General features: G+C 37.3%; 1 protein-coding gene across 1 annotated transcript in view; it reads right to left on the bottom strand.

Moving 5' to 3' along the window:
* The window catches only part of LOC136676555 (CD81 antigen-like), a 33066-nt gene extending 20095 nt beyond the window's left edge, over positions 1-12971 (bottom strand). The window contains exons 1-2 of the mRNA XM_066653651.1: positions 12770-12971; positions 4241-4355 (exon numbers count right to left, since the gene is read on the bottom strand). Coding sequence (XP_066509748.1) covers positions 4241-4355; positions 12770-12835 — 181 coding nt within the window. The 5' untranslated portion in view covers positions 12836-12971. The remainder of the gene's footprint in view (positions 1-4240; positions 4356-12769) is intronic.
* Positions 12972-13185: the final 214 nt, after the last annotated feature.

A 13185-nucleotide genomic window follows, 5' to 3' on the forward strand; every position in this document is an offset into this window, starting at 1 on the left:
TAAAGTCTATAGCCTCTTAGATCTCTGTAGTCCACTCCCACAAAAATGAATCTCATTGTACACTTTCAGCATCTGCCCATTGCAGGAAGTGGCTGGAAACACTTAAGAATCCCTAAATGCTTTCAATCCAATGCTTTGAATATTTTTTTTTTTGTAAAATCTATATTCTATGGTCAATTACTAGATTCAAAGTGTTTTCGTGTATTTAAGTAACAATTATATTATAAACTGAAAAAAAAAAAAAAGAATAAAAACCAAAATAAAACAAGAAGCTCCCACTGGGTTTGTTGAGGTTTTTGCGTAAACAACCTGCATAATTCCTTCTTTCAGGGATGGAAATAAGTTTCTGCAGGGAAGAATTTTTGATACTATATAAGTGTGTGGCAGTATCATACTGTCAAGAAAGCAAGAAAATTTAGCAAATGCAGATGTATCCCAAGCTATATTTAATATGATTATACTATATGAAAACTACAGATATCTGCAATTTTCCTGTATATATGTGAACGCTGTTAGATAGACACATCTAAAGTGTAGAAACTGGGTCAAAATCTACTGTAATATTCATTCATTCATTTGTTCATTATCTGTAACCGCTTATCCAGTTCAGGGTCGCGGTTCAACTGTAATAGCATTATGAAAAATCATTATTTCTTAGATAAGAGTTAAAACAATAAACTGCAGATATTTTCGCAGAGTAGCCCACAGTCATCTAAACATTCTCTTCTTCCAGGCTACAATGATCCAAAGCATATAAAGTGTTAGCGAAATATGTCAAGTCTATAAACCTCTCATATCCAAAAAGTTCTACTTTTTAAAATGCCATTTCATTTTACAATATAATAAAAAATGTGACAAAAAGAGTGAGATTGGAGTATGCCAATAACTTGAAGAATTTCCCATTCATGTTTTTTTTCATGTTACAAACATAAAAAACTACGTAACAAACTCAGAATCTATTTTTGTTTTAACCCATCCAAGGACAAGCATGTTACTTAGTTGCAATGCAGTTTAGTCTATGGCTTTAGCCTTGTATTTGCTGCATTAGTCAATGTCTCAGCAGGCTTTGCTGTTTGTGGAACTCCTGCGAGAACTTCAGCTGTTCCCAGACGTCAGCATGGCCACCCGCAGGGTTCCACAATGGCCACTGTGTCCCTATGACTCTCCCAGACCCTAGAGTTCAAGAGGTCAAGGCCCTGCTACACTACTATGTAGATATTGGGGTTATTGCTAGGCTGTGATTTCACCAGTTGATTTCTCTTTGAATGGTTGGTAGAAAAGGTGATTAGTAGAAACATTACTAATATCAGCCATAGGATAAACAGTTGGACATTCTTACATTTGTTGCTTTTTTAAGAGATCACAACAACAGTCTGGTTTGATCACTTTTTCATACATTCTGACTGAATTGACTAGTGAATGGTGCATATTACCCTCATTTATATACATGTTTCATAATGTCACATTAAAAAAAAAAGTGGCTGTATTACCCATACCAAACAAAATGCACACTGTACAATTCATTCCCATTCATTGGGCATGACACAGGAAAACACCCTAGACAGGATGCCAGTCCATCAGAGGGATGTTAATACATGTATTGCCTTCTATTATGTTGCTCTGTATTTGTTTTAGACAGCAAGGAAACACAGACTCACTGCAGCACATTTAGCAACATCCCTGACAGGCCCTGAACTTTTAAAATATATCAAGGCTGACTCAATGGGAATTTAACATTTTCCAAAGACTTGGAAATGTCCTTGCTCAACTCACCCTTTCAGCAAAACAGACATGGCTAAAAAAATCCCTCCTCCAAACTTACACAATGTAGATGATTCAGGACACTGTAACTAGAATAGCTTCAGCTTTGAAGCAGTCCTTTTCAATCAAGAGTAAAAAGGAGAAATGGAAAAATAGAAGAAAATATAGACCCCGTGTGATTAACGCTTTCAATCACTTCCTCTGCTCCTGCCACTAGCACTAGCTCCTTTAGCCAAAAGGCAAAAATTTACTAGAGGCGGTTTCACGTTTAGATGAGCGTGAGGCTCTTTTCCGCAGGGCAGGAAATGTAATCATCCTGGAATACTCCAGACAAGACTCAGTAAGAAAGGAGGAGTGAGTAGGGGGTGGGTGTTGTGGGACACAACAGAATAGAATTTCCCCACATCTGAGGTGTGGCTTAAAACACACTGATGTAAATGGAATGTTGTAACATGACAGAAAATGTTCACACACTTTCCGTGCAGATCATTTCAGTGCATGTGTAAGTCCTAGCCACTCTTTTTAGCACTGCTTAAGTGTAAATATAAACTCTACTGAGTGAATCACTCACTGAGGTCTGTACTGGAAACTGATCCATTGATGCAGATTTGGCATAGTTTTTATTTAAATAAAACACTAGATGTTGTGGTCATGGGATAGCATTGTCTTCAAATTTCACAGTAAATATATTTGAAAAGGTGTGTGCTAATTCAGACACTTAGAAGTCAGGATGCCTATCAGACACTTCTGTTTCTCTCAAGTAGATATCATCTATGTTTCACAGACCGTTGAAGATTGACTAACTGCTTTTTTGCTTTTTGCTTTTTAACTGTCAACTCTGTCCCCCCCATTATACATTATATCACACTGAGCATACTGTGTATATATTATGATTTAAAGGGCATAATTCAGCCTGTTTATTTGGGGTTAGTGCAGGTTTAATTAAAACTTCACTGCACTCATGTTTTATATAAACAGGAAATATAAATATCTTCTGTCTGTCTAACTACTATATAAATATCTATTGTGATGGCATACTTTTGTGCCTCAGTGAATTTGAAAAAATCCTCTAATGGTAACATACTTAACTGTACTTATCCTCTGACAAAGCATAGTTCAAAAGGTCATGTCAGAATAGAAGTGGATTGCAAACTTTGGCAATCAACTGTTTTCTCTCCTCTTATGGGAATTAGGCAGATATGGCTTTGTTGTCTCCATGCTGTTTTGGCCAGTTGTTTCTTCCTGCTTTTAAGCAGATCTACAGTGCTCCTGAATAAACAAATACTTCCAACCAGGAACAAGAATGGTACCAGACCACTTGTCCTCTAATATTTAACATAGCCATTTCAGACCAAATCCTAAAGGAACATAAAGGAACACAATCAAGGAACATCTATAAGCATTGTGACAGTGCATATTCAGACATGTTCATGAGATGCCTAGCCGGAAAATAAAGCAATACTTTTCATTCTCAGGATGTGAATTTGGTCACTTGCACTTGATCTAAGGAACAGGATATGTCACATTAAGCAATAGTACATTAGCTTGCCAAAATTTCCTTGGCAGAGAGTGGACAAAGTCTTACTATAACTGGACATTATATATATATATATATATATATATATATATATATATATATATATATATATATATATATATATATATATATATATATATATATATATATATAAAGTCACTTCCAAATAATCTTCTTTGCGGTGCTTCAACAAAGTACATGTTTGGCACTGCTTTGAATGGTGTTTGCAAACGAATGTTCACATAATGTCAGATGAGGGCTTAACAAGATTCAAATATGGACAGCAGTTTAATGGAGGTCTGACCAGTTTAACCTGGCTTGGAAAGGTGGAGCTAACACAAAATCAAAGAAAAAAACTGGGGGTCAAGTCAAAGTTTGAATATAACTGCAATGAGAGTTCACTGAATATTAATAAACGATGTGACTATAAATTGTTGATATTATGTCGATGTCCAGGGCCAGTATCAATAACAAATTTAGCTGATGGAAAAAACAAGGATAGTTTAGTCAGACTCCAGCAGTGAATGAATGTCATGAAAATTGGTGTTTATTATTATTATTTTTTTATTATTATTATTTTTAACAGGTTGTTTTCCTCAATGTCCACATTTGGTTCCATCAGGCTATTTGTACTGACCATATTCCTTTGCTTCTGGGAGATTTTAACAGCCATATACTTAAATATTCTTTGTTCTGAATGCTTGCCTGATTCAGGCAGTATGGACTGAAATTCTCCTTCTATTTTCAAGGTTTTTATTTTTGGGGTGAACAGTTAAATTTTGTTTACATGTACAGATTCTGAGGACTGTGGAGTGAACAATCAGCTTAAAATGTTTGTGTTAACTTGTATATACATTAATGTGGTCTATGAATTTCTTTTAAATCAAATGTAGATAAAATGTTTCCTATGTTATCTGGTGAGAATAATATTCAAATGCTTACTGATGTAGAAGGTACTGGGTGCCTCTGTGCCATCATACTTCAGGTCCAAGAGACTGCTGGTTTTCTGGTCATGACGGAGCCAAAGAGACACACCCAGGATTACACATCCAGCCAGCTGAGAAGACAGAAGCAGAAAGACAGATTAAGAGTCATTTCTTCTGTGGAGGTGGTCAGAGTTCAAGGTTTATCTGTGTTTGCATACTAAAACGGAAACAGTAGCCTTTAAAAAGTCCTTACATAAACTTTACTACGCAAATCTGACTTATTTTTTCCGTTACTTAAGAGGAAGTGGTGTCCAAGTGTCTGTGTGTCAGCAAATGCAATCGACCCACTGATCCTCCTGTTCTTATCTGCAGCTCCTTCTGGATCTTGCTTACACACTTCAACAAAGGCTTGGGGGGCCCTTCAAACAGAATGAACAAAAATATCCATACTGGGGAAATGACAGGCACATATTCAGCAGGCCATTTTCAGGGCTAGAGTGTGCATTTCCTGGATAATTCCACTCACTAAAACTGCATAGGTCAAGCATGGGAATAAAAGTGACACCTAAGCAATTATGACCCTCAAAATAATCCTTTCACTAGCCACTTTTATATACAGCCCCATAATCAGTAAATAATCTGACTTATAGCTCAATCAGAATAGAATACGTCCATGAATGCACATCAGTCGGAGTAGAGCAGCCAGATTGAGGCCATTCCAATAATAATTTCTTTCTGATTGAATAATTCTTTTAGATATTCCAGTAAATAAAACTATAATAGCCATGTATATAGCATGTGTCTTATTATACTCCCCTATCTGAACGGTTATGTAAATTCTGCACAAGACAAGAGCAGCCTGCATTATTACTGGATTGGGGGCTCTAATGGTGTGTTCTGCATAGGTGGCAAGTTTTCATTAACACACATAAAATCGTTAATATCTGCTGTGTCAAATGGTAATATTGTTTCCATTTAATATCTGTAAATTCCTTCATTACGACTCTCTCCCTCCAATCTTTCCAGTGCCGCCATTTTGAGAAATGTTACTGAGGCTAAATAAAGCAATGTAACATAATTCCAAAGGAGGGAATATTTATTTAAGCAAAGCAGAACACCAATTTTCAGAGTCTGACAACAGTCACTCTCAGTAGTCTCTTAAAGGGCTCAGATGTCCTGTCACTGTATGAATTAGGTCCGAATAATGGGAGTAGCCCCTGCAAAGGTGCAGTTTAATCTCTCCATCTTGGAATGTTGTAGGGAATGACATCTTCCTCTCACCCCTTCATTATTATCACAATATAACACACATTCGGCTTAATACACCATTTTAAAGCAATCAAACAACAAAAACAGCAACTGAAAACTTTGGCAATTCATTGCCGCTCCTCTCTCTCTCTGATTGGTCTTTTGCACAGGTTTGTTGTCACAGTAATACATACACCAAGTGGTACTCTGAGAATTTATGTCATTTTGGTCCGGAGTACTTGTAAAAAAAAAAAAAAAGAAATCTTAAAATGTTTAATCAGAAATGTCCAAAATGTGTTTTCAACTGTACTTAATACAGTGAAATAGTGAAGAGGGGGAATATAAATAAATAAATATAATATGGTGACGTCTAGTCTAATTCTGCTCAGAGAACCACACAAACACAAAATGGCAATTCAAAATGGCAGGACGTTCCCGGCTGACTCCACAGACAAAGACAAAATGTTAAGATGGGGTTCGGAGGTCAGAGGTTCTTGGACTGACAATTCAAAATTTTTACTACAATGAGTGGTATTGTATGGGCAGGGGCTGGTCTAAGAAGCGAAGGGGCCTCTGTTTACAGATAAATCACTGTCCAATCAGACGTGGCTAAGTGCTGCTGGAGCAGCTGGACCTCGTCAGGAGTGGACAGATGCTGTGGAGGAATGTAGGACACAAATAAGGAGAATCAGAGACAGCCGCAAGCCCAGCAGGAGTGAGAGAGATGGAACATTCAAACATAAACCACTCTTAGAAGAGTTCTGGGAATACGGAGTGGAGCAGAGGTTTACAGCAGGAATTCTGTGCTGATCTGAACACTCACTGGCTGAGGAAACAAAGAGCTACAAGAAAGTGAAAAATTAAAATATCATTACCAATACGACTATGTAGAAGAACTTAAATCTGATAAAAAATAATATCTAATGATGAAATGCTCTATGGTTCAAATAAACAGAATCCAACATTTGTCCAATCGCAACTGTCAAATAAGAAGCTTCTAAATTTCCATTTGGAATATGTCTCAAACTGAGAATCAAGCCACAAACTGATGTGTGGGAAAGCAAGGTATTTCCTTCTTTTCCATTTCAATACACTTTGCACTAAATATAACAAATGCTATGGTCGAGAAAAACAAGTACATCTCAACCAGGGAAATAACAGGCGGTCTGCATGTAAACAATTTTAACGAAAAATAAACTATTCTTAAACAATGTCAGTACTTATACAGTAGGGTTTCCAACATGTGGTGTTTTTATTAGGAACAGAGCTTTAGATTAATGTATAATAACTAAAAATCTATACATAGATATAGATAGAGAAATAGATACATATAGAATAAATCCCAAGGCAGTGATCAGATCTGCCTGAACAAATAGCTATTCATTGACATTGACAGCTAACATTAAAAATCATCATAATTTATTATTTAATGGCACTTAACATCTCAATTTCTTGTTCCCAAATTCCCCAAGTCATCCCATGTGGGATTACAAAATTACTATTAATATGACAAATATGGTTAAAGCTTTGAACCAAAGCACATGGCAGCCTTTGGTTCATGTTTATAACATTTTCACAACTAGACACTAGACACTTTGTGGTCATTTCAAAGCCCTTTGTAATAATTGTCCTTTTTTAATTATCTTTTATATGGTGTGAATCGTCTGAAATTATTTAATAAAATCTTGTAACATTGAAGAACAAGTTAACATTCTTGTGATCACTGTCATAAGAGTTTATGACCCCAACAATGTAGGGAATGCTGTGTGCACTTTCATTTGCATGATGTCAAGAACAGCTGCAGAAAAAGACCAAATTCTGAATCAAGGGAGAGGAGAAAGAGGGGAAAAAATATCAACAAAAAAGGGTTCAGAGTCATGAAAGTGGTTGGGGAGTTTCTCAGGGAGAAAAACAAAACCCTAAAGAATCAAAGAGAGAGAGAGAAAACCCAATTCATGGCTGTAATCTGAACTTCTGCCATGCTAGATCATGGCCCCTAGAGACGTATAAAGTTCAACCACTCCTCTAAGGGTCTGGGGGTGTCTGAGTGCCTGTGGGACTGATATAGAGACTCTCTTGCCCAACTCCTCCTCTCTCTCTTTAGACCGCACAGGCCCATTCCACAGCTCAGGCAGGCTGTAGCTTAGTGACCGGGTAAACACAAGTGCTGCCAAAGGGTGAGGCTGGAATCACAAAGCATCACCCAGCAGCTTTCGCATAATGCATCCTCACCAACTCACTCATTATTGCCACTAAGAGTCTGACTCATTTGCAAAGTTAAATCATAGGTGTTTCCCAAAATTTGACACATTAGGTGGGTTTTCCATAGTTGCATTTTAAGTGTTCTAGAAGCCTCAGTCTCAAACTGTGGAAAAAAATAGTAGTGTTACATGCTATACAATTTCCATACTAAAGTCTGAAAGAATATAGGACAATGTGGAGCAGATGCACATGACCCTAAGGTCACCAGGACCAATGCAAAGCAAGCCCTAATGGGTTATAAAGTCCCCTCACATTGGACAGTGAAGCAGTGGAACTGCATTCTTGAGTGTTTGAGCTCCAAAAAGTATATTTGAGAGTTTAAGTGGTCTCCCAAGAAGAGTAGACATGGACAAAATACTGATGAATCTTTCATTTCAAATGTTGAATGGGTTTGTGCCCACAAATGATTGGTCATACAGTGTATGTTTAAAAAAAAAAAGAGGAACTCTAGCTATATTAAGAGTTCCCAAGAGCTGTTGCAGCTTAGTCAGGCAGCCAATGCTGAAACACTCCGTCATTCCCCTCCAGCTGTCTCTTGTTCTGATTATTGGATTTAGCATCTCAAATGTCTACTGTACATTATCTCTGGCCAAAACACCCCACCACATCCTCCTCACAAACACGTTCATGAAAAATAATACAGCTCATAACTGAAGGACTATAACTGTAAACAGGACATTGAATGTCTAAATAAAGAAATAAGCAGAGGTTGGTAGAGTACAGTAAACTAATACTTAGGAAGACAAAGTTTTACTTGGGTAATGTAATGACTCAAATAGAATTAAGAATAGCTGAGTCTACTTGTTGTTAGCACAAACTTAGCAGGTCAAAAACCTACTTCCTACATATACTGTAAAGAACTGCAGTGAAGCTACTAAACATATCCAGCATCAAGAATCTCAAGCTTTTATGACTCTTTTTGTTGCACTTTCAGTCTAAAACGGTATGATAACCCTGGACGTTCAAAAATAAACTGGTTCTGTAAACATCTATGTATCAAATGTTGTCTTTCAGCTGCCTTACTCAAAGCAGTGTTTCTATATTTTTTCCTCGGATTACCTTTGTTTATATTTTGTCTAGAAGTCTGAGAATGAGCCTCATATGCAGTATTCCAAATACTTTGAAGTTTGTCTTCCTGGGTAGGGTAAATACCCAGAACCCACCCTCCGCCTACACAAAACATAAAATAAAATACATTTAAAATATTCATAGCCTTGAAAATGGTGCAATAAACCAGTAGGTCTCCATAATCAAAGCAGTCCTGGAAGGTGCTTTTACAGAAAACTATAAATCTATCTAATACCCAATACAATGGCATAGAATCAATGAATCGTCAAGTGGTATTATCCAGACTATGTCTTATTAGTGGTAAACAGCAAGGTGCTTGTAAATTATTTAAAGTATCTTCTGAAAAAAAAGAAAGTAATATGAATCTCAATATAAAAAATAATTGAGCTCAATCTCTAATTACCCTAAGTGGTCGGAAAAGGACAGGATGTACACAATGGACTGCTTTGGTGTGGTGCCCTTGGTTGATTTGCTTCCTACAAATTCCCCTTGAGTGATAAAGAAAGTCTTAAGTACGAACTCATTGTTTTAATAATTTACATAGATGATGGATAGATGATGGTACTTTCCTAGCTTGCAACCTGCTAAAGCTAAATGTCAAAACCAAGAACTCTTTGGCTTAGAGTTTGGAAATTAATGATGGTTATTTTGCCACTATTTTAATGGCTTATCAGGCATATCATTACTGTCATGTCAAAATCTCCTAATTTACCCCTTATTTTGTGTGAACAGGTCATAAACAATTGACAAAAATATATGTTCCAAATGAATATGGAACAAAACTTTTCATGCATATTACACTACTCCCATACACTTTAAAATGTATGCAGCTTAGTTAAGAATAAGGTATAATAACTCTTTATAGTAAAACATTGAGTAGATTCACTTTCCTTCACTGATTAGACAAAATTTCACACTAATGTGAAAAACAACTCTTCTCTAAACCTACTCTATCATCAGCATATGCTAATACTCAGTGTTAAAAAGACTGTCGTATTTGCTTCCCTTCGTGGGTGGAAGTTGATAGGGCTGCTGGCCTGTGTAGACCAGTGCTGGATGCATTCAGAGAAGAGGTTGTTGCCAGGGGGCACCATTATAATTAATGTCTACAAGAGTGAGAAACAGGAATATTTGGCATAATGTCTGGCTACTAGTGAGAGTGTCAATCAAGGTTTAAGGGAGAAAAAAAAAAGGAAGAGTGAGAGAAGTAAAAATAAAAAAATAAAAAAGTCCAACATACTGACATTTGCATATTTCTGTTTACCTAGGACACATTTTGTTTCCCACAATGCTAAGAATAGTACAAATAATAAGCAAAGGCACCCTTTAAATGCTTGTTAATTTTGAAAGTCCTCTTATCTGGCCATGGTAAGGTATGTAGGAAGGTCATAAAAAATAATGAAGCCTAGTTGAAAAAATATAAGCATTTTGATGCATTTTACTTACACACAATACAAAGCAAGACATCCTTACATGCAGGTCACAGTGCATCCTGTCATACAGAATGAAAATCGGTACCAATAACTTATTACTACAATTGGCACAGTAAAATGTTCCCTTGGAAGCTGTTAATCAAACCCTATGGTACCATGTGGACAACCACTGATTACTTTTATAATTTTGACTAATAAACTTAGCATTTGAGATGTCACATTAGAGACAGGCAATATGACAATGCACTGATATCAATATAAGACTTGTTTAATGTTTAATGGGAGGGTTTTATTACCATGGTATTTTATGTTAATGATACACATTTCTATATAATATATACATATCCAGTAGATTTTAAAATATCATTATTGATATTTGAGTTTATATCACCCATATCTACTCTCCTTTGATTCTAAAATAACCTAGTTTTTAATTCTGAGAAGCTGTGCCTATAGGCCCTGCAAGGTGGTCTTATAAATCAAAGCTCCTGGACTACTCCTGTTGCGTGTTACAGACTTGGTGGTTATTTCTAACCTGTGACTAAGTGATACGGGGTTGTAGAATTCCTGGCACGTCAACACTGGGGCCCAAAGCACTGTGACCATGATTCCAGTCAGACATATCTTTGCTTGCCTACTCAGATGTACTTGCACAATTTCAGGCTCACTCACCACAGCAAGTCCATCCTTGTCCTCAATATAGTACAGATTTTCAGAGTAGGTCGTCACACCTTTTTTGTGCTGTACTGATATTTCTTTAATAAAGTCTGACTGGGGGCCTTTTAAATAAATAATTAAGGATGTGGTTAGTCTCTGAACGAGCTGCTTTATCCCCTGGCCAGTGTCCACATTATCTGTGGCTACCTGTTGGGCATATGAAGTGACCAGTACATGAGCTGAGGGGGATTTGATCTATATTTGAGTGTCCCTCAGGACAAAATCATGTATACATGAAAACACGAGATGGATGCAATTACACACTGTAATGTGAAATGAGGTTTACTGCATGTACGAAGACTGCTTTCCACAACCGAATTGCTCCAAATGTCTTCTCATTCCAGACATGCTTTCAAGAATACATATACTTAAACGGAGAATTTTCAAGACCAAGAAGTTGAGAAACATGCAAAGCTTAAATGTTGAGTGGAAAAAACACCTCACTTTGTGGTTTTTTTTTATATGCAGTCAGTTTCCACACGCCTACTGGTGACTCATGCATTCTGTAGATGGAATAATTCTGCAGAGGCATCAATCAAATTAATGTTTTAAAGCAGGGACTGAAACTGATCATAAGCAGTAACAAATGCACTGGTCTAAGTTTGTACAAAAACCAATCTAGGCCTAAAGGACATATAGGCTTAGGGTATAAGGTCAGACTTTCATTTCAAACATATAAGCCAAATCCCCTGCCCGGGAAACCTCAAAACTTACTCACCAGTGACCACACTGCTTATATTGCTGTATTCAGATGCAGATGTGGTTACTCAAACTGTGGTAGGTTTAAATGTTCCCCAACTCTTTCACTCGTGTAAGGAATAGAAGGGATCTTGGGAACGTGAGGGGGGGGGGGGGGGCGAGGGGAGGGGGAGGGGGTAGGCGGGCGGGACATGAGGGACATTTTATCAACTTAGGCCAGATTTAGTGCTTCATTCTGTTGGAACTCAATCATACGAACTGACTGATGGTGAATACAAAGTAAGCCAAAGTGATACGCTGAAATTTTAACATGGCTGCTTAAATGACATATGGTCTTGAAGTTTAGCAAATAAATCTGCCAATATTACAAAAATAAAATAAAATATAAAACGTCCCATCATTTATATCAATACATAAGCCACGTTTGATCATTTTCCTGTAGGTTAAATTCAGGAGGTGTAATAGTTTTACTTTATAAATGTTTTTAAAAATACACACCAATTCTCACTACAGCAGGGGCGCCCAAACCTTCGACTGTAGCCTTTAACTCTCAATTTGTGAAGCAACAGGTCACTGCAGCCTTTCTATTCAAGGTTTAATTCTGTGTATTATTCTAATGATTCATTTATTTGTTCACGACACATTATAAATTATTCACAACCACAATAATTTAACTGAACAATAATTAAATTGATAATACTTCTAATATAAACTGGTAATTTAAAGTATTTCATCTACATTTCAGTGTCCTGACGCTGTTTTTGTCGGGTACAACCGTTAGAAGCTTTAGCATCCACGGAAGGTGTTACACCTTAACTGTCCGAGTCCGTTATTTTTACCTCAGGACCTGAACTACTCAGACATTTACGACTCGATTGTTTCAACCCCAGACTGACCTCTTTTCTAAAAAACCCAAATGTAGACCTAGGATACAAACTCATCAAGGCTCGTACAATCCAACAATTTACAATAACGTTAAACACTCCATAAATCTCCACTACCTCGTTCACAAGGCATACATCCTCGGATAAACAAGACCAATGGCGGTCTAACTGCAGCTTCAATGGCCGAGCCAAACGAGGCACGCGGGCACAGGACGAAAATGAATGGCCACTCACCCAGAAAATGAAATTGAAGAAGAAAAGCATGTATTTGATACATTTCGTGCAGCCCTCCACACCCATGATGCTGTTGGTATTTTTTCTTTAGCTCTGCGGCTCCGTTAATCGCGAGAATGAGATGGTTCACCGTGGAGACTCCTGCGGAAATAAACGGGGATGTTTGCCTCTGATGGGCTTTTGTGTGAACGACGACGTCAAACGGGCAACACCCAATTTCTCCCCGCCCCAACAGCGCAACACTATATACTACCCCACACCAAAACCGCACTGTACACAAACTGTCTGGAAACACACTGTAAAAATAATCGTCGATTGCACAACACCGGCACTACACTGAACAAATACTGCATACTGTCTAACACACTGTAAAATCTCTTTATATTATACACCTTCAGTACCGCACTGTACAACAC

This window comes from Hoplias malabaricus, chromosome X2 (genome assembly GCF_029633855.1).
Source record: "Hoplias malabaricus isolate fHopMal1 chromosome X2, fHopMal1.hap1, whole genome shotgun sequence".
Classification (NCBI taxonomy): Eukaryota; Metazoa; Chordata; class Actinopteri; order Characiformes; family Erythrinidae; genus Hoplias; species Hoplias malabaricus.